We start from the raw sequence: 22,151 nt of genomic DNA on the forward strand, positions 1-22,151 counted from the left end.
TGACTTTCATTTTTTGTTTAAAATGAAGTTTTGTGCTGAATTAGTCTGGCAAATCCATTAGTGACCTGTGATGGGTTTGCTGTGGCATGTTTATGCCAGCTGGTGCTGCTCTGGCACATTGCCTGGCATACTGCAAAAAAAGACGTATTGTTCCTCCCCTTACAGGGAGTCATTATGGGATTGATCTTGAGGTATTTAAGATAGGTATGAGCATTAGAGAGATACAGTGAGCTCAAGGTATATGTGTTTCAGAAGATGAAAGGTGTTTTGCAAATGATATGAGTTGTGTGTGCGTAGGGAATATTCCTCTGGGCACAGTGGGGATGTCCCTCTCCTGTCAGGTAGCAGAAGGAGCTGTACCTTGTGAAAGGGAACATCTCCTGTCAGCCACTGTGTGCTTCGACTCAGGAGTTTTTCTTAAGAAAAGAGTATCTACTGACTGATAAGTACGTTTCCTTCTCAGTCCTGTGGGAGACCTAGCTGCTGATCTGTTAGGGTTATTCTGAAGTTTATAAATACTTATTTCAGTCTATAAAGTGAATCTTTTAATGGCAGTTTTGCTGACCGCTTATTGACCAATAACATTGGAATTATATTAGATGCATTGCAGACTAATTGTATTTCCTTTGGTCTTGCATGGGTAAATTATCTTTCTTCTGTTTAAAGTTGTGTCTTTTAAGCTGTTGCTGTTGCTTTGTTTGTTTGCCACATCCTTTCTGACATTACTGTTATGGAAATCTTCTCTTAAGGGGTTCTCTGGAATTTGTCTTCATGTGATGCAGTAAAGATGACAATCATTAGGGATGCTCTGTCAACACTAACGAACACTGTGATAGTGCCTCATTCTGGATGGAACAGCTCTTCCTTTGATGATGACCACAAAATTAAATTTCAGACTTCCCTAGTTCTGCGCAACACTACTGGATGCTTGAGGTAACATGCTATTCTACTAGACTCCCTTTTACAGAGTAATGTTGTCCAGCGGTCTTTTTTGTAATTTTTAAAACATGAGTTGTTGAATTCTATAAATTACATATATTTTTATTGTTTAGGCAGTTTTTGCTTTAGGTTTGGGGGTGTTTTTTTCCATATGTGAGTTTCTTCAAGTGCAAGGTCCTACACCTGGGTCAGAGCAATTCCAGGCACAGCTACAGGCTGGGCAAAGAAGAGATTTAGAGCAGCCCTGCGGAGAAGGACTTGGGGGTGTTGGTCGATGAGAAAATGAACATGAGCCGGCTTCAGTGTCTGCTCACAGCCCAGAAATCCAACCATATCCTGGGCTGCATCAAAAGGAGCGTGACCAGCAGGTCGAAGGAGGTGATCCTGCCCCTCTACTCTGCTCTCGTGAGATCTCACTTGGAGTATTGTGTGCAGTTCTGGTGTCCTCAACATAAAAAGGACACGGAACTTTGGAACAAGTCCAGAGAAGGGCCACGAGGATGATCAGGGGACTGGAGCACCTCCTGTATGAAGACAGGCTGAGAAAGTTGGGGCTGTTCAGCCTGGAGAAGAGAAGGCTGCATGGAGACCTCAGAGCAGCCTTCCAGTATCTGAAGGGGGGCTATAGGGATGCTGGAGAAGGACTCTTCATTAGGGACTGTAGTGACAGGACAAGGGGTAACAGGTTAAAACTTAAACAGGGGAAGTTTAGATTGGATATAAGGAAGAAGCTCTTTCCTGTAAGGGTGGTGAGGCACTGGAATGGGTTGTCCAAGGAGGCTGTGAATGCTCCATCCCTGGCAGTGTTCAAGGCCAAGTTGGCCAAAGCCTTGGGTGAGATGGTTTAGTGTGAGGTGTCCCTGCCCATGGCAGGGGGCTTGGAACTAGATGATCTTATGGTCCTTTCCAGCCCTATTCTATGATTCTCTATTATAAAAATATGAAAAGTACAAAGTTAGTAATTAAGAGATGCTAACTGTAATGGCTAGTGGTTATGTTTTGGTTGGGGTTTTTTTGTTTTTTTTTAATTATGAACATTGCACTTTGACACTATTAATTACTGCAATTTTGTGTATAGAACTTATGAATATTATTTAGGGAAAAAATGTGCATTTGGCAATTCTTAATCATTTTAAACATTTAAGTAACTATGTTTGCATATGCACGCAAATTGGTAAAAAGTGTTTGACCATTCCCTGTGTGGATTTCTCAAACAGCAGTAAGAAGGAAAAGAAAAGCATTCAGAATAATAAAAGGTAAAACTGAAATATCTGAAAAGAGAATTTTTGGGAATTCAGTTTACAAAAGAGGCAACAAAAGGGTATTTTGGACACAGACACACTTAGCAATCCCTTCTGCAGCACACAGAAACCATAGATATGGGCTTGAACAACCAGAGGGCTTTTGGAATGCACAAGTCTATGGGAGAGGGGTTCTACTTAAGGCTGATTTTGTCAGTGAGTCAATGCTACCTTGAAATTGTGGGTTTGAATCACATTTATCTTTTATAGGAATTGGGGGTGGGTTCCTGCACAAAACGCTGTCTTTGCTTTAACTTCAGTTGTCAGTTAGCAGTAGGAAAACCTTCTGCAAACTGTCTTAAGAAGAAGATTGTGTGTATGTCTATCTATGAACACACTATGGTCCTTTATCACTTCAACCCTTCAGGAATCTCAGCTCGGCAGGTGAAGAAGCTCGGAAGCAGATGAGGTCCTGTGAAGGGCTGGTTGATTCACTGCTATATGTGATCCACACGTGTGTGAACACATCAGATTATGACAGCAAGGTGTGTGCATGTTTCATTTAAGCAATTCTTAGTGCTAAACTAATCCTGTGTCAGACAGGATATTTTGGGGGTTGTGTAGTATAACTGAGCACTGTGATGTGCTTAGCTCAGCTGGTTTTCTCTCCCAGATTTCTGATGCACAATCAAATTCTGCTGCACAACAGTGTAACTTGTTCTATGCTTTTCAGTTTCATCAGTGTTGAAGTATTCATTCTTTAACAAAATAAGCTCTTGTTCATTTCATTTTCAGAATACTGAAAAATAAGCCAGCGTAGTAGAGATAATTGCTATAAATATGCTCATATTTGAGAATATCAGGAGAGAGATTACAGTTTTCAGAGAAACAGACAAAGCAATGCCCAAGGCCCAGAGCAGGAATTTAATGCTTGTGCTCCAGTGCCTTTTCACCTCTACTTAATTTCTTTGGTTTGCTTTACCGCTATGTAAGTAAGTAACTCATGACACGACACATTTCTGATTTGGCTTCAGACAGTGGAAAATTGTGTGTGTACCTTGAGAAACCTTTCTTACCGTTTGGAACTGGAGGTACCTCAGGCGCGTCTGCTAGGAATCAATGAACTGGATGACTTGTTAGGAAAAGAATCACCTAGCAAAGATGCAGAGCCCAGCTGCTGGGGAAAAAAAAAGAAGAAGAAAAAAAAAACTTCACAGGAGGATCAGGTTTGCTGGTTTCCTACAAATATATCAACTGTAGTTTAGCTAATGATGGGGGAGTACACAGCTTCATGAGTAACTGTTCTATGTTGTATGAAAATGCAGAGGTTTCACCTAGTTACAGATCCATGTTCTGTTCTCAGTGGGATGGAGTTGGCCCTATACCTGGATTTTCCAAGTCTCCTAAAGGGGTGGAAATGCTCTGGCACCCATCAGTGGTGAAGCCGTACCTAACGCTTCTGGCAGAAAGCTCCAACCCTGCTACTCTAGAGGGCTCTGCAGGATCTCTCCAGAATCTTTCTGCAGGCAATTGGAAGGTACATTAATTCCTACTTCTGCTCCTATAGTTTTATTTTAGCTGGATTTTTTAGTAAGATTCTGAAATGTGTACTAGAAAATGACGTGTTCCTTCCAAACACATCTGAGCATTTCTCCCTAGTGTGTATCAGCAATGCCTGTGTGCTGCAATACTGTTGTTTCCCCAGTGAAAATCAATGACGGGGATGGTAGACGTGAAGAGCAATATGGAAACTGGCCTTGAAATTGGTGGCGTTTATTTTCAGTGAAGAGACAAAGCTTTCTTCCAGTGCATATTGCGTCAAAATAAACTTCTAGCATCTTCTAGCTGTAAATTCTGGTGGGAAGATACTGTTTAAAAAAGGCCAGCATAAATAAATTGTTTGTGTTTGCTTTATTATTTGTATTATCTAATTCCATATTTTCTTGCTTGTGGCCCTTGCATAGAATATGTTATAAAAGCACCTCTTTACTAATGTTATGTATTTGTCATGGACAGATGAAAAAAAAAAAATTATTGCTTTCTTTACCTGTAGAAAAACAGCTCAAATTTTTAATTCTATGGCCATTATAAAATTGGTCCTCAAAAACACAAACAAAAGAAAAAAAAAACACAACTCTGTTCCCTTTTTAACAGTTTGTCTGTTAGACTAATTCTTTTAAATGTTACTTTGTAAGAGGAATGAGTGGAAAAGAGACACCCCTTTATAATAAGATATGCATTTAACACTTATCTTTGGAAAATATCCCCTAACATACGTAAAACTTGCAAAATAATAAGAGATTATTTTAATCAGAACATTGTAGTAGATTTGTGAGTAACGGAGTTTTATTGTAGTTTGCAGCATACATTCGAGCTGCTGTGAGGAAAGAAAAAGGACTGCCAATCCTTGTAGAGCTGCTAAGAATGGATAATGATAGAGTTGTTTCATCTGTGGCAACTGCCTTAAGGAATATGGCGCTAGATGTTCGTAATAAGGAGCTTATTGGTAAGTGCAGAATGGCATTGAAGAAAGCACTGAAATTACCAGTATATCACACCTTGCCTGGGAAAACTATTAGGATCACGAGGTTCTACCGGGAGAAACTGCATACTTGGGTTTACTGTATCATGTCAGTTGTGTCATAGAGATTGATCTTTATGGCAGCAGTAGCTTCTCAGAGTGGTACTGACATTTTAGCTTGCCTGTAACCATCTTGCACAGCAATCTCTTTACAGCAGATGGAGGTTACCCAGCTAAACTAAACTGGACAGGAAACAGGCAGTACAAAGTACGATGGGAAACACCACTCTACTCTGCTGTTTTGCTTTCCTGGCAGAACTTTTCAGAAATGCACCTCCACCTGTTCCCTCTCTCTGTCAGAGCCTGAACTCTGGAAGAATTGTTGGCTTTCCAGATACTCTGAAACCAATTTTTGTATAAAATATTTTGAGACATGAAGTTATATATTATACCCCATCTAGTAATCCGTTTTACTGCCGTTGGTAGGGACAGGAATAATGGGTCTACATGGTCTGAACTCAGACGAAAGTAAAGAGACTGGGGATTCCACCAAATAACAGCATAAATTGGTACATGCAGACATGTTGATGAGCTTGCTAAAAGACTGGCAGTGACAGCGTTTGTGTATGCAGCATTCTTGGGGATTATTTTCCAGTGTGTTTGAAAAGTTGTTTCTCTTGTTTGCAGAATTCATTTTTGGATATTTTCTTCCCCTCAGGCACATTATGCAAATACACAGCTAATGGCTTTGTGTAAAGCTTATTCATTATTCATTGTTATGTATAAATACATGCCTTCAATAAAATCAATTAATCGTTCAATCAAAAGCACAGCCTAAACAGGGGGAAAAAAAAAAAACAAAGCCTTGGCTTTAGTTAATTTCCTTTGTCTGCAGTGTGATTGTTCCTGTGCATCAGTCAGTAACTGAAATCTCAAAGAGCTGCGATCTGATCTCTTGGGGGAAGCAAATAAGAAAAAAATTCCAAGTTACTTTAAGGATTTCGTTAACCTTCCCATAAATGAAGCCTAGGAACACGCACTACTCCTTCAGTCATAATAAACAGATCGTTTTTCCTTGCATAATTCTGCTTTCTTCAAATAAATCCTGTTTACAGATGCTCCTGTTTTAATGCAAAATTCAACTTCACATATTTTTAAGTTAAAAAAAAAATCAAAAATGGATCTTTAATCTTTCAACTTTGTGTAAAATGGAAATTCTTGGCAGGTTTCCATGAGTTTGATACTGTGTTGCTTTTTAGTGCTTTCAGATGCAGTTTTGTGCAGAGTCCTATAATTTCAAATCCTAAGTACCCAAATATATGTTTTTCCTTGGTTCTGTTGATGGGTGTTTGTAGGTAAATATGCCATGAGAGATCTGGTTAATCGACTGCCAGGCGGCAACGGCCCAAGCATACTGTCTGATGAGACTGTAGCAGCAATCTGCTGTGCGTTGCATGAGGTCACAAGTAAAAACATGGAAAATGCCAAAGCCCTCGCTGATACTGGAGGAATAGAAAAGCTGGTGAACATAACGAAAGGAAGAGGTGACAGGCAAGTAGGCAACGAAGTTCATATGTAAGCTGTTTCCATTTAAAATGCTTAAGAATGCAGGAAGTGAAACTGTCCCCTCTTAAACACTTACAGGATTAATAGAACATTTATAGCTTTTCCAAGTCAGCATATGTTAGCAACTTTGTCTGGATGTATCACAATACCTATAGATTAGATCTAGCATGGCTATTTGGCGGGTTGTCAAGGAAAAACTGGCCTACTCAGCAGTTTACCTAGCCTGTGGGATTGTCTCGAGTAGGTTTGCAAAACCAACGCTGATTTGAGAAGAAAGGCTCCCTGCAGACTTCCTTGGGTGTGGTTGCACCAACCTCTGTGGCAGGGGTTTTGTTAGCTGAGTTCAGCACTGGGCTGGATCAAGCACTGTGTTTATTTAGTAGTGATAAAACCTGTCAGAACTGTATGGCTGAGCACCAAGGGACAGAAACACACACTGGCTCCGGAGTCGTTCAGGGTCAACACAAAGCCAGTCCATAGACCCACATGGCCTTGCTCAGCGTTGCTGCCCTGTACTCCTCCGCAATACAACTGATGCAAAGCATGTGAGCAGGGCTCTTGTATAGACCAGGGTGTCACAGATCTCCTTTCTATGGGCAGAAGAAAGCTGATTATATAGTGAGCCCTGTATACTGCCCAGTGTTTAGTCAGATGGTAAAGGAGAGGTAAAGATCTCTTCACTGGAAAGTTGGTCAGTGTGATTTAAACATACCCTATTTTTAACAAAGCTTTTGTCTCAAAAGGAGCTGGGTTATATTTTGAGTATCCACAATTTATAATACTTCATATGTCCAAGGGACCTAGACTCATTTCAGCTGCAGGTGTGAAAGCAGTGATCCTTCATAGGACTTCTTTGGTCTACGGAGACAGTGTGTGAAGTTGTACCTGTGCTTATATTGGTGAGACAATAGGGTACACTAAACAAATTCAAAACCGTGTGAACATATTAAGAGTGTCTGCTCATTGATTAATACTTACCAACTGCAATTTTTTTCAGTCTTTCCTTTCAAAAACTTTACCTGGATGAACCTTCGCAATGACAGAAAAAGGCTTATGTTTAATACAGCTGTCATGCTGTGGCATTTAACGTCGAATCACTGCTCCAGTACCACTACCAGCTTTACTGCTGGGTTGTTGTTGTTTTTTTTAAAAAAGATGGTGTGATTTTATTTTACTAACAGCTAGAGCAGTTTTCCTCACCTTGCTCTCTTGAGAGTGGAAAAGCGTTTTCTCAACCAATGAGTGTTCATTAGTGCAACGCAAAACTGAGAGCAAAGCCTCACTGTGAGGATGTCTGGAGACTTTTAATACCAGCTCTCTTTTATTTGTTCTTTTTCTACAGTTAGGAATTTTGTACAGTGATTTAAAGTATGTCATCTCAGTTTTCATGAAATGCAATAAATAGAATGTTTCTTTTCAGGATTTTCAATTCTTGCAGACAGTGACAGTAGCTATTTCGCCCCTTGTATCTGTATTCCTCGCGTGGGTGACCTGAAGAGAAAATTTCTAGGCTTGAGAGGGAATTGATTGTCACAGTTCCCCAGGTTCTGCACTAGACTGTCGGTGTTGTGTTGCTGACACAGGGGTGTTCATACTGCAGTAATACCGGCAGGCATTAGTGAGACCCAGAGAGGTGACCTGACTTACTTCACAGCATCAAGGCTTAGGCTGTTATGTAACTCAGGAATATTGTTGGTTTTAAGTGGAACTAAGAGTGGCTTTCTAGTAATGCAATATTCTGTACTTCCTTAGATCGTCACTGAAAGTTGTCAAGGCAGCTGCCCAGGTACTGAATACATTATGGCAATACCGAGATCTCCGGAGCATTTATAAAAAGGTAAATTACAAAATTAGCCTACACTGGAAAAGAGGTCTACAAAACTGCCTGATTTAATGAAAAGTGATTTATTTTGAGGTTCTTCTCTTTTTTTGCCACTCCACAGGATGGATGGAATCAAAGTCATTTTATTACACCAGTGTCAACACTAGAGCGAGAGAGGTTCAAATCACATCCGTCCTTATCAACAGCAAATCAACAGATGTCGCCTGTCATACAGTCAGGTCAGTCAGGAAATGTAGAGAAATTTCCTGAAGGGGTACCTGGTATCCTTTTGGGGTTTTTTGTTTGTTTTTTTATTCAAATAGCCTCTCAGTTTCCTACTAATTCTGTGTAAAACAGGAGGGTCATGCTGTCTCTCCTCTATATTTAAACATAAGTACTTCACGTACTCTTAATGTTACCTGAGCTGTTAATGTTGGCAGGCTTTGGATTCCAGAGGATTTGTGAGCTCCACTACATTAGCATTGTAGTTTGGATAAGAAGCACCTGGAAACAAATCTCCCCACTTACTCGTTAATGCAATTCAAGCTGTAGTCTCACAATCTGTGGAAAGAAAGCATGTCTTTCATGCCCAGTAATACAGTACAGTACTGCAGTACAACAGACAGGACTGATGCCTTTGTTTAGTGCCATACAACAGCAGACTGCCGTCACCAGTTACAGAGGATTTGTTATTCTGATCCTACTGTGTTATACATTTGGTTTTCTCCCAGCCCTTCATCTAAAAGGATGTCCTGACCCAGTGTCTTTGTCAGCCTCAAACCATAGGATACTGAAGGCGGTTTTTACTTTTACGCCTAGGTGCCAAGTTGCACATACTGGCACCAAAACACTACAGACTATTTGACACAGACTGCTTTGACACAGATTACCTCATGCCTACTGCCAGCACCAACAATATTTTCTCAAAATAAGCAAGGAAGCAAACACAGCTTAGGCTCAGGGAACTGACCAGATTCTACCAAAGTGCAAAAGGTTGTACCAGTACCTACTGTCTGATTCTCATCTCGGTGCTTTCTCTCCCAAGATTTGCTAGCACAACAACTATGTTTTTCCAGTTCTTTGAACTACCAGTAGGAGTTAACATGTGCAGCTCTTGCACAGTATTGAGGCGGTCGTACTTCAGAGAACACTTAGTAAAAAATTCTAATAGGAAGTGTCTGCTTTTCTGCTGCAGAGCATGAACCAGTTTAAGCTGGCAAGGTGGAAGTCTGGTGTAGGGAGCATGTCCACAGAGGGCACTGTCACTCCATCATTAACGCACCCATCAGAATTTTAATGACATCCCCAAATTTAACTTTTTTACCCGTGAACATGCAGGATAATGTGATTAAGCTATCCATAAGAACACAAAATTGTGAGATATGATGTAATGGACACAGCTAATTGATTAACATTTTGAAGGCAAATTTCTAGAAAATATTTTTAGGTATATATCTGCTGTGTGGAGTCTTTCTAAGCCAACAAAACCTGAGGTGTCTGTAAAAGAGGGACGGTTAAACAAAACAAATGTTTTACAACCACGGCAGAGACTGAGCTGATCACTGTAAGAATATGAAATAAGTAAACCATTGTGCCAGTCTTATGAGGGTTGTCACCAAATGGAGCACAAGATGCCAAAGATACGCTTCTGTGTGCTAATCAAAGAACAGTAATACAAACGTATACATGGAGCCCTTCAGCCAGGCAGACTGTAAATTCTTCTGTCCTGTCCCAAGTGATAAGACGAACTTAAAGATTCTGTTTAAGTGTAACATATAAAATCATAAACGGTAGCGGGAATGTCGTCTTAAATGCAACTTAAAAGTCATATGCAAACTGAAATGGGTAAGGTCTCTTATTTCAATTATAAGCATTATAGAGCAGTGATTCACCATTAACATAGGAAATTATTATCTCATGCTACATGGTTGATAGCTTTTGTTGTTGGGGTTCTTCCTCCAGGAAGAACTCTCGTCATTTTGTCCATTACCCACATTTTCCTCATTTGTTAATCCTTGAGGGAGAAGGGATGAGGAGAGAATGAAGAGGAGATTGGGTATGGGAAAGCTTTTTGCTGTACACACTGATAATCTTTTCTTTTACATCAGTTGGCAGCACATCCTCATCACCGGCTTTATTAGGAATTAGAGAACCCCGCTCTGAATATGAGAGAACGCAACCTTCTATGCAGTATTATAATAACCAAGGCGATGTCATTACCCATAAAGACATATATACTGGTAAGACAGTGGTTAGGTGAACTTTCAACTGGAATACATAAATATTCCTTATATGAGCAGTTTATACAGTAATAGTAGAGGCAGTTGCATTAGCAGGTTTGTTACCATTTAATGTTGTTTTCCATTTTTACTCATTATATTCACTGCCTGTGGAACAGCATAGGAATTTCTTCTGTCTCTCCTATTGTCTTTAAAATTGCACACATTACCAGAATAAGGAAGATCTGTTTATATAGTGGGAGGTGAGAGGTGTTTGGAATTTTTATTTGTATTTAAAATCCTATTACAGAAAATTGTTTTATTATGCACATCATATATATATTATAAATAATAACGTATGGTTCTGTATTACTGTAATTTAATACTGTTATGTTATTAAATTATACCAAGATTTCATCTTTTCCTTACTATTTGACGCAAAACAACAGAGATGGTAGTGAATAAAGAGAAGGAAAATTTGTTTTAAATGCTATTAATCTGTAAAACGGAGAACAGCAACACAAAACCCTTTTGTTTTCAGATTAACTATTGCTGAGGGGAAAAAACCTGCCTATATTGTGTTGCTGTATTATATTATTAGTAGATACTAAAATCTGGAGACTTAATAGGGTGCTACACAATTTCTTCTAGGTAACTTAGAAGCAAATAGACTTATAGACAAAAGCATAGAGGCTGAAGTTTATGCCATAAACTGTTTTCTCACAGGTTCCAGCAAAGCTTCACCAATTTACATCAGTTCCTATTCCTCACCAGCAAGAGAACAAAACAGACGACTACAGGTGACTCCAAAATTTTATTGTGAAGTGACACAGATAACAAGACTGTGTTCAGTGTTTAGTGGAGCTTCAGGGAGTTTGAGCATACTTTGTAATAGTAGAGTGCCTTTTTACAGTGTGTGTCTATAGCAAAGTGAATTTGTTATTAGACATTACTTACTGCCACTTGCTTATGTACCTCTGTGTCCTCCTATAGTCCTATAGTTCTGTATTTTAGCCTGCTCTTGTACTGGGATCTGAGACTACTTTTCTGACCTGATGTGATTTTGGATGGGTTTGGGGTTCTTTTTCAGTTCTGTACTTTCTGCTTATGCTCTAAAAAGGCTACTTTTGGAAAAGTTACTGGCTTCCCAATGAGTGCAAGAGGAGACAGGGAGGCAGGCTTAGAGGCTTTTCCTGCATTAAGTTTAATTTACAGATGAGGTGCATTTCCTGTACCTCATTGTAGGGTGACACCAATGTTACTGTTATCACTGGTTGAGCTGCACTTAACTTTTTAGGGAAAGGTTCTGTCTGATGTGCAAGTTTGAGAAACAAGTATTTTCTCTGCTAGTAGTATTTTGAAAGCTTATTTTTCCATCATTCTGTCAACAGCATCAGCAATTGTACTACAGTCAAGAAGACACCAACAGAAAAAACTATGATGCGTACAGATTGTATCTGCAGTCCCCACACAGCTATGAAGACCCATATTTTGATGATCGAGTTCACTTTCCTGCTACTTCAGATTACACAACACAATATGGACTGAAATCAACCACAAATTACGTAGACTTTTATTCCACTCGACGATCTTCTTATAGAGCAGAACAGTACCCAGGCTCACCTGACTCCTGGGTGTAGCATCAAAGAGAAACAGCAACAACAGTGCATTCCTCATCTTGCGTGAGAAGGAATGGAGTGGCTTCTTTTGTTGTTTTGGTTATGAAATGTGAAAGATGAAAGAAGGAACAAGGAAGATGGGGTTTTTTGTTTGTTTTTTTGTTTGTTTTGGGTTTTTTTTTGAGTGAGGAATTGTCAGGTAGAAAAACTGGAAAGGATGGGTTTTGCTGTTTAGATGTTAGGTATAATTACTTGTAGCTCCTGTAGTCTGGTGAGGGTGTGGGCGATGTGATGAAAGGTTTGAGAATTGAGGAAAATGAATTTGGAAGTGTGTAGGTCAGAGCAAATTAAAGATGATTTTTTTTATGTGAATAAAAGTCTCGTTCTGATAGTTTGTACAGAAAAAATAAAATGGCTGCCCTTGTTTTATTGCTATTACTAAATGTCACGATTGTATGCTACTACGTCTTGTACATTTCTGCTGTTGGTGTAAATATGGAAATGCCACGTTGGTTTAAAGTGCCATCCATTTGTAATGCGGTGCGTCATTTTAAAAGGAATTTGAAACATCATGCACAAAAAAAAATCCAAGAAAATGTTATAAATTTTAAAAAGAAAAAAAAGTTTTAAAGCTGAATAGCATCATTTTGAAGCACAAAGTCCAGTCCAATATATCTGCACCTCTCCCATTCCCTGCCTATTTCATAAGAAATTTCACTGCCATTTTCTATGCACATGGAATAACAATAAATATGGAAGTCTCATCCATGGAAAGCTGTTCCCTGTTTTGTTTTTGATTTTTTTTGTGTGTGATATTCAGAAACAAATATGATTATGAAGTCTGACTGCATGTTTTTAAGCAGGTTAAAGATATCAAAACATTTGGGCCATTTTTCCAGCTTGCTTCAGTTCGTATATTCTGAATTTGTCAGGCTGGCAGACCAAAGTGTTAAATTATGCACTTTCCTCCTCCTGCTCCTTAAGCTGGTATTTTTACTTCTGATATGGGCAATCCAGGATATTTCAGAAGTCTGTCCTGTTTCCTTCCCCTCGCTCCTCTCTACCCTTCCCGTTGCTCTCCCCAGGAAAATTAAGATGATCTCGCTTTCATAGAGATTTTAGTCTCCATTTTGACTACGTTCTCCTTGTTTATTTACAGTAAAAATCTTTCCTTATTTCAAGTAACTAAATCACATACTTTCCTCATGACACAGAGTCTGTTAACTTTTTACTGTCTAAAATTGTAATTATTGGTCTCAGTCATTGCACTTTTCTTTGGTTTTCAGTGTTTCTAAATACCCTGATTGCATCAGTGAAATGAGAAAAGATAAGCAGAACTACTCTAAGTGTAGATTGTAAGGCAAATTCACCTTTCCTTAATGGCTTGGGCTACTTCAGCCAACTGAGTGTAAAAGGGAAAAGAAATTAAGGGGTAAGCAGCACAGTAGAAGTAGAGGGTTAGGCCTTCACTCCAATACACAGCCACATAGTTCTGCACGGGGTACAGCGTGTGGCTTGTGTTGCTGAGGTATTGTGCAGATGGTGCCTTGCCTAAAAGTTTATTTTTCCTTTTAAGGTAGAAAATAGTTTTCTTTTAGTCGACTTTTGAGTTTCTTTCTTGTAACAATAATTTTGACACCAGTCTGTCAGTGGTGTTCTAACTGCCTCTAGTCATGTGCAAGCTGATTATCTGGTATGCCTTAAAGCCTACTATAGGTCATAAGCTCTAAGACAAATACACTTATTTGGCATTTCATTGTTCCAAGAAGATTGAAACTAGCTTCAGATTACAAAACAGTAGACTGAAATGGTTATAGTCTATTATTACTTGCTGCTTTGAATCTGCTAATAGCTATCCAAAAAACAGGGAGGTAGTCATTTCCGGAAAACAGCTCCATGATGGAAGGATTTTTGCTTCCCATCTGAGGCAGTTTCATCAAAACCAGCACGATTTGGGACAGCACCCCCAATTTGGATCTTTCATGCTGCAAAATATATATATATATATGGTTCATTATATTAGTTTTGGTTTTGTCTTATTTATTTATGTATTTTTACACATTATGTCTTGGTGCTATTCTAATTAAAATTATCTGTACAGTATATTTGTTGGTGAATTTCCCTTTATGTGTAGTTTCAGACTGAATGTGGGGAAGAAATAGGGCACAATTTCATTTCAGTGTTCACTTTCATAGTGCTGTCTGGCTTTTGGGCACGTTTCCAAATGTCAGGAGCATAAATTTATGCCAAATGCTTTTAAAATGTGTTGTATTCACAGTTTTGTGTTCAGGTTGATACTCCACTGAGAAAGATAAAAATGGTTAACTTTTTTGAAAAGTGGATGTTCTTAGGAGGAGTGCTGCTAATTTGGAAGTTAACTAGTAATAGTGCCCTGAGGAATTCACTACTGTTTTCACCTTTCTATTAATTGCAGATATGGTGAAACAGCAATTAAACTTCAAAGGCAGGGAGTTAAGCATGATTCGGCTTAGAAAAGACTGAGGAGGTGTGCAGGGAGATTCAAGAGCAGACTTGTACTTGTCCTCTGTAAATAACTCCCACAGAGGCCAACTGAAAGTATGGCTGACCACAGCAAAACAGTTACGCTCACTAAACACCAGGGAACAGTGGGAACCAAGCGCTTAAAGTAACATGCTGTGGTTCTCTATCTCCTAAAATGCCTAAATACAGTTTGCCTAGAAAGGAGATGAATCATAACAGAATTAGGATTATTATTCAAATAGGCACAAAAAAAAATCCTGTCCCATAAAAAGATGCTTTTTTTTTTTTTGGTGGCCTTTACTCCTGCCCGAATGAGACGTGCCCATTATGGTCAAGTTGGGCGATGTAAGTCATACATGGACATTTGCAACTCTCAGCACTCTGCCCTGACATTTTGGTGAATCGATACCATGACATACAGGAAGTCTGTATGAAAGGACAAACAAGGATTTCTTTTCAGGATGGCATTTGTAAGATGATTCTTTGACTTCTGTTAGTTATCTGTCTGGAAGAGTATGCCTGAACTGTAGTCAGCTTGTATCTGTCCTCAGATACTTTTTACCACATCTTTAGCTGCCATGCACTTCATTTTTTTTAGCCAGGGATTTAGGCTAGTCAGCAGATCACTTCTTCCCAAGCTGGTGTAGTGGTATTCCATACCGAGCCCTCTACCTGATGTGAAATGAAGTGCTGCAATCCTGTGCTGCCATATACAATTGCTCTTCTGTGCTCACAGGGAGAGAAATGGAGTGACTCATCTCATTGTAGCAAAAGGATCTAGAACATACCCTAAAATACTAACTGTGGACACATCCACAGAGGCATACAGCTCCAGTGAGAACACCTGGCTGTGGCATGACAGCACAGCTATGTGAGGTCAGAGCAGGCCTAACTAATGTGGTGAACTGTCAAGTGAAAAGAAACTGTTACCCAGGGCAACGCAAGGAGATGCAGATGAGCCCTGGTAGACACAGAGATGAGTTATGCAGAAAAACAAGATCTAGCCATAAGAAAGAGGATTGTGAACACTGGAAAAATACAAACTCTTTAGCCTACCAAAGCAAACAGACAGTGGCTTAACTGAAGAGAAAACATCTCAGCCAAGGACAATGCTGTGTGCGTTCTGTGTCTTGAGTTACTGTAAGAACAACTAATGTTCATGAAAATTAACAATGTAAACATGAATCAAATTAAAAAAAGAAACCCAAGCAAAACATTACTTTGTGCCATGGGTAAATTACTGCAGCTGTCAACAGCAGTAGATAAGGGGCTCAAAAGGAAAGCTGTTCTTTTGAGACCAACTATGAAATGTCTCATAGGAAAGGCCGGGTAGAAGAGACTGGGGGGAGCTTCACACACATGAAGGTGCAAGGATTTGGTTTTGGCTATGAGGCAAGGACTAATTCATGGCTGCGCCACTTGTTTCACTCTGCTAGCCCTTGGAACTGGACAGTTGTTACTGAAGTTTAATACTGTCAAATGCTGTTGTGCACTGCGTTGCCTTCCTAACAATGATCAGCAGCTAGCAAGAAAAGCCAGTAGATTTGGGAAGATTCACTAGTCGTCTTAAAAACAGAAATAGCTCCTTTTTGACAAAACAGAATTTGAGATTAGCTGTAGCCAGTGACACTTCCTGCCTTGGAAAGAGCAAGTAAATCGTTGAGGTACCCAAAATACACTGTAACACTTAATTTCACAGCTTGGTTTGGCCAACTCTAGTAAAATTACACAGGAGAAAAATCCTGTGACTAGGTATTCCAAAACCTTACATTGTCATGTGATCTCTATTACAGAATCATCCATGAGGTTATAAAGGCAAGTCAGGTAATTTTTAAGCTGACTCACAGTAAGCTAGGTGAAGGTACTACACCTTTTGAGATCCATGTAAACTGCTGACAAGAACAGTTATTTTTTTCTGTGACTTTTTTCAGAGTCAAGCCTCCAGCTGATATGTGAATTTTACGCAGTAACCCCTAACATCATACATACATTGCCACATATGAAATGAACAGTTCTTCAGAAAGAAATCATGGCCTTTAAATAACTTTCTACCATCTGATGGTTTTTTTCACTGACTTTACATCTGATGGCAGCTCATGTTTATTTAAAGTCAGTGAAATATGAATGAGGTAGTAACTTACAATGATAATGACGATAGGGATAACAATAGTATTTACAAGTTCTAAAAACAAATGCAGAGTTGATTTTTTTTGTTATTGCCAATTTCTGTCACTAATTTTTGAGCCTCGAATTGCACTTGTCAGAACCTCAGTCAGGTTGCAGTGAGTGTAATATGACACAGTCATATTAGGTCCATATGACTAAACGAGAAATTTTAGACTATTCTTGTAGGTTAAAACTTTGTTTCCAAAGATGAGCCAAAGATCTCTAAAGAATACCATTGGCTGCTACTTTGACATATTTAATTTTAAAGCTTTTTTTTATATAATTCAAAATCTAGGGACATACAAGATCAGCAGAGTACACAACTCAGACTAAGGAAGTCTGTGGTGCAAAGTCTAAAAGCTTGGTATCCTTAAACAAGTAAGACAAGTTGGTAAGAACTCAGATACTGAGTGGTGAGGAACAGTCTGAAGAAGGAGGAAAAAACCTCTTCCAAATTTTATTCAAAAAATTGAAACCAGGACTACAGACACACACTTTTAAGAAGCCTGTCTGGATTAGAATGCTGCTTTCTCTCTCAAATGAGGGCTCTGTGCCAAAGCAGGAGCTACAGGTTACAGCTGCATCCCTGGCTGCCAAACAGGAACTGCAAAGAGTGACTTAACAGGTTGAAAAAGGGCCTTAACATTGCAAGTTCAATAAATGCAGTAATAATGACACAGCTCAGCTACCTCCATAGAGACTGGGAAAATGCCACTAATTTGGGCATCACGCTGTAATACTTTCCATATACCATAACAGACTACCACTTGGGGGAGGGGGGGCAGCAACCTCTCCTTAAAAAAAATAATTTCTCCATAACTTCTCCATCAGACAGAAAGTAACACTTGACTTGCTCCTAAACACTGGATCCTGCTCCATAATCATGAAATTGAAGCAGCATAAGCAGTGACTACAGCATACCAAAACTAGTACTCAGGAACTTTTTGCTATTGCATTTTAACTTCATTTTAAACAAACAAGGCTAAGGAAATGCCAGGTAGCTATTATTGATATTTACATTCAGAATGGCAATTACAGAAAACCTGCAAGTTTGGAGTAAAAAAGCCCTGTGAAAGGGATGTTCGTGAATGGCAGGAAGAGTCTTTAATGACACTACATTAAAGGCTCAAAGTAAATGCGTAATATCTATCACAACATTTCAAAAAGATAAAAAAAAAGCTATTATGATTAAACAGCCAATCAACAGAATAAGAAGTAAACATCAATCCTTCAAAACATTGCAGTTATGTACAAATCAGGAAGCAAAAAAGAGTCAACAACAGTTGCTTGGTTAAATGCAAAAACCTACACTAAACTGACAAAAAAAGGCTTTACTTGGGAAGGGATTTTAAATACTAATTACCTTTTCAAATACTGGAGAAAGAGTAAGTCTGACAGAGGGATACCTGAAGGTGCTAAAGGATTAAAAAGAAACCCAAAACAACAAAACCAGCCAAATATCTAACACATATATCCCTTCGCTTTAGGATAATATGATAATATTACAATGTCATGTACACTATAAAAATACTAGGTGAATCCTTCTTGTATTTATTAATGCAGTCACTGCAGTCAATGAAAGTGTAATACATCTGTCCTATCATCCCATGCCCTAGCCAAGTCCAACAGGTCACTGTCAGAGCAGAGCTTTGGTCTCAGGGTAGAGCTGTTCCTAGGTACAAGGTGGGCAATGCTATTTCTGAAGATCAAAAATACATAAAACATTATTTTTGATGTGTTATGGGGTGGGGAAAAGGGAGGAAAATCAAGCTGCTGAATTGCTCTTTTGACTTTTAAAAGCCTGGGTTGATAGACTTCATTTACATGGGTTTTGCTCAACTTGCAACATAAGCAGCACCAATTCACATCCTCACACTGAATCCTATACAGCCAGATCTCATAACACTAAATAACTGTAATCAATTTGATCTCAAAAATACATGGGCTTATCCATTGATGATCTTAAAGGTCTTCTCCAGCCTGGTTGATTCGCTGATTCTCTGACTCTATGCAGTTTACCTGGGGCCTACTTCCGACAGAAAAAACATCCCAGAAAAATACAAACCTTGTTTCAATGTGACAGAATTGATACAAACTTGGAATATTTATTTTTTCCTAGTATTTTTCCATTTGGGGGATTGTTATCAAGTTACTGTTTTAATTACAATAATCGCCTTGTACAACAAAATTTAAGTCTAAGCCTGTCTGCTGCATGGATTCTATGGCTATTCTAGATTTATTTCCACAACAAGGAATTTAGACTTCCTAGATTTAATATTTCATCAATTTACACCTTTAAGCAGAGCCAGAATGAAGCATTTTAACACCTTGTTTGCAGAGATTACTGCCACCATTGACAGACTGTACCTTGCGCCAGACAAAAGGTGCATTTCTTCCCTAGGCTCCTTCTAGCTGTTGACAAAAAAGCCACGGCAATCAGGGACTGAGCATTTTTTTACATCTCAGGCTGGTCCACAGGACACCTGCCTTCATCTGCACTTGTGTAATCTTTTACTCTCATGCACACAAAAAATCCAGTAATGCAACTCATCCTTCAACCATAAAAAAACCCACAACCACTTAGAGGTCTTAAAAGTCACCAAGGATATGGAAAGGTCTTAAAGTACCTGCCTACAGAGAGCCCTGTTGGGAACATGGGCTGAGTTATGCTGAATGCTTTCATGGTAAGTGTGATCATAGACAGGCTTTATTGATTCTGACTGTTAACAAGCTCATTAGTGAAGCTTCTGAACTGTTTCTTCTGTTACCATTATGTGTCAGCACCTCATCTGCACTACCAAGGCTTACCAGGGGAGGCAGGGGGAAAGACACCGCAGCGGGTTTTTAATTCCTTGAATTGTGCTTGTCCGAAGTAGCTTAGCGGAAATGACTGTGACCATCTCTATTACGTATTCTTCCTGGATTGTCACCCTAGGTCCCGAGATGTTCAGCTTTAATTCTATAGCTTACATATTTTATCTGTCCATGTGCTACAGTATTATATTTTAAATAAATCTATTAAAATATGCCTCTGAAATCTGCTTGTCTCTTCAAAAGCTTTCTGCATCCTGTCATCAGCCTTCAGGAGTGAAGATGATAGAGGTCAAACTGAGTTTTTTAGCGCCTAGGTTAATGAGCTAAAGTGGAAACACAGAGTGACTAGGGAGCAGCAAGCTTAAAAACATCAAGAGAAGGAAAAACAAATCTTTTGAGACTCTTAATGAGATTTATTTTTTATGTAAACCAAGTTAAGCTTAGAGTCATTTAGCAGATTAAGAATAATTATTGAAATTCCCAGCATAGTGGCCATTATGATGATAAGTATGTGGAACTTTGATGTAAATCACTTTCTCATTTTCTTGCTTTATTTTCATCCTTACTATTTGCAAAGCTGTTTGTTTTCCAGAAAACATTAGAAGAGCAAACAGATTTGTCATCTTTATGAAAGAACTGGAATGTAAATACAAGCCAAGTATGTAGCAGATCAGTGTAGCTCCTGAGGCATGTGTACTTTTATACACTTTACGTGAGCATATTTACATTAACGCATGTTTCTCCCCTATTTATTTTAAAGATCAGATACTGATGGGTTGGTTTTTTTCTTTGATTAACAAATAGAACAGCGGCGGTTTTCAACATAGGTATATCAAATGGGATTTGAACATCCAGACCTGACCACATAAAAAGTATCTCCTAGGGGACAAGGTCAAATTAAGATAAAAAAAAAAACAGAGCTGAACTACTGTTTTTGTACTATTGGGTATAAAAAAGACTGTCAAAACTTGTATTTCAGGGTTGTTTTCTTACAGCAAAGTAGCCTGTGTGTTCTATCTTTACAGATCTAATCGATGGCCTATTCTTAAGGCAGCTAAGAAAATACATAGCAGTGGTTTTATGTTTTAAGCTAAGCTAAAATTTGACCATGCCCTCCCACACAGGAGCTGAAATATTATGGAAAAGGCTATGGTTAGCACAGCACAATCTGATAAGTACTTAGTTCACTAAGTTAGTGTGCCTGTTAAGACCTAAGAAGGTGGAAGGGCCCACGTCTAGTCCACAGTTTGAGCAGCGTCTGGCAGAACAAAAGGTGAGTACTTTTGGACTGGGTGGAAAACATGCCTGTTTTTTTATTCCCACAGATGGAAAAAGCACTTAGCCCTTGCTCATCTCCACAGCAGTTGCAAACAGCTCCTTCTACACATGGACCAGCAAATACCTCATTTTCAATGTGATATATACAGCCTTCCTCTTTCTAATATTTAGAGTTCTACCCATTCCCGAATAACAGCCAAACTAGTGTTTAGAGACTACTGTGTTTGCATAGCATTCACATTCACATACTGTTAGGAAGCTTTTTCCATTGGAACCAGCCCAGTTGAGCTGGTTTTGAACGCAATTACAGGGTTCAAATCAAGGCTGATTCATCAAAAATGCGTTATTTTAATTTTAAAAGTTCCTTTCTACACACGAGCAAGGAACAGAAAAATATACAAACACACAGAGCTCACTGATATGTAAACACACGCAGCTCACTGCCTCTGCCATTTCTGCCTTCTAGCGATGGAATCATCTCTTGCCAGGGAGATATCATGCCTTTTTAGCATTAGCACCTCGGTGTGTGAGACTGAATTCCCTCATCACTCCAGGGCTTTATGTTCTTGATATCCATTTATTGATTATTTTCATCTCCCACAGTTTCCTTACCCTGTGCTTAAAAATTCCTAATATATGTCCCATAAAATAAAATAAAAACACAAAACCCCACCACATCTTGGAAAATAATTACTGCATAAAATACTAAGCACAGTCAACTTCTGCATACTCTCCTCCATTCACATAGCCACAGTTATGATTTAACACCCAGAACTGAAGAACTGTACAGAAACACCACAAACTGTAATTTTCTTACTGCAGGGAGCTTTCGTTAAAGATAACTGGTTGTGAATCAAAGCACACTTGGGGACTAATCCCTCTAATGTATGCATCTTTCCTTACTCTCAGAAAAATCAGAAAAGTTACACTGTTTGTATTGCTTATTTTGGCACAAAAGAGGCAAGGCCACAGCATAGACACAATTTCAGAATAAATGTAATTTTCCCCCTTTAAAGCAGTGTGTAAGCATGGCAACTGCACTGTAGAAAGGAGGCCTGAAAAAGCTGACTTCTGTCAGTTTAGACCTACAGCAAAGGGTCTGATGCCTTTTAGACCAATTTTCTCACAGGAACTGGTTGCAGAGGCCTCAGGCCTTGCTATGAGTACTGAGCAACATTCACTACCTATCCATCGCAGCCATTTTCTGTGAAGCACAGAACAGCACTTTCCAAAGCAAAAACACACTTTCAACACAATGGGAATGTAACATATATACTGCATTGTGGATCCTGTAACATTATCCCTGTAAAATTATTCCTTTTTTTTTTTTTCCTGTCACATTCTCATGAGCAGATATGTCTGTTTTCTACTGGGTGGTCACCGGGTGAGTGGTCTTAAATAAACACAGCCATTGATTTGCAGGACATTTTGATCTGAAGTATGCTGCTGGCTGTATCCTCCGAG

At 39.0% G+C, this 22,151-nt stretch overlaps 1 protein-coding gene and 1 long non-coding RNA gene across 4 annotated transcripts in view; one reads left to right on the forward strand and one right to left on the reverse strand.

The window, feature by feature from the left end:
* PKP4 (plakophilin 4) overlaps positions 1–12,701 on the forward strand; it is a 63,386-nt gene extending 50,685 nt beyond the window's left edge. For all 3 annotated transcript variants that reach the window (XM_061446378.1, XM_061446384.1, XM_061446372.1), the window contains 11 exons: positions 750–933; positions 2,608–2,725; positions 3,215–3,406; positions 3,544–3,717; positions 4,536–4,686; positions 6,057–6,252; positions 8,020–8,104; positions 8,211–8,328; positions 10,198–10,329; positions 11,035–11,108; positions 11,700–12,701. In XM_061446378.1, the coding sequence (XP_061302362.1) occupies positions 750–933; positions 2,608–2,725; positions 3,215–3,406; positions 3,544–3,717; positions 4,536–4,686; positions 6,057–6,252; positions 8,020–8,104; positions 8,211–8,328; positions 10,198–10,329; positions 11,035–11,108; positions 11,700–11,948 (1,673 nt within the window). In that variant the 3' untranslated portion in view covers positions 11,949–12,701. The remainder of the gene's footprint in view (positions 1–749; positions 934–2,607; positions 2,726–3,214; positions 3,407–3,543; positions 3,718–4,535; positions 4,687–6,056; positions 6,253–8,019; positions 8,105–8,210; positions 8,329–10,197; positions 10,330–11,034; positions 11,109–11,699) is intronic.
* Positions 1–22,151, reverse strand: part of LOC133265655 (uncharacterized) — a 53,022-nt gene that overhangs the window by 12,735 nt on the left and 18,136 nt on the right. Inside the window, exon 2 of the long non-coding RNA XR_009742044.1 lies at positions 8,509–8,650. This is a non-coding gene — a long non-coding RNA (uncharacterized LOC133265655). The remainder of the gene's footprint in view (positions 1–8,508; positions 8,651–22,151) is intronic.

The sequence above is a fragment of the Pezoporus flaviventris genome, unplaced genomic scaffold (assembly GCF_033815535.1).
Source record: "Pezoporus flaviventris isolate CSIRO_AGI_PZ_B2104156 unplaced genomic scaffold, CSIRO_AGI_Pfla_v1 ptg000001l, whole genome shotgun sequence".
In the NCBI taxonomy this organism is placed as follows: domain Eukaryota; kingdom Metazoa; phylum Chordata; class Aves; order Psittaciformes; family Psittacidae; genus Pezoporus; species Pezoporus flaviventris.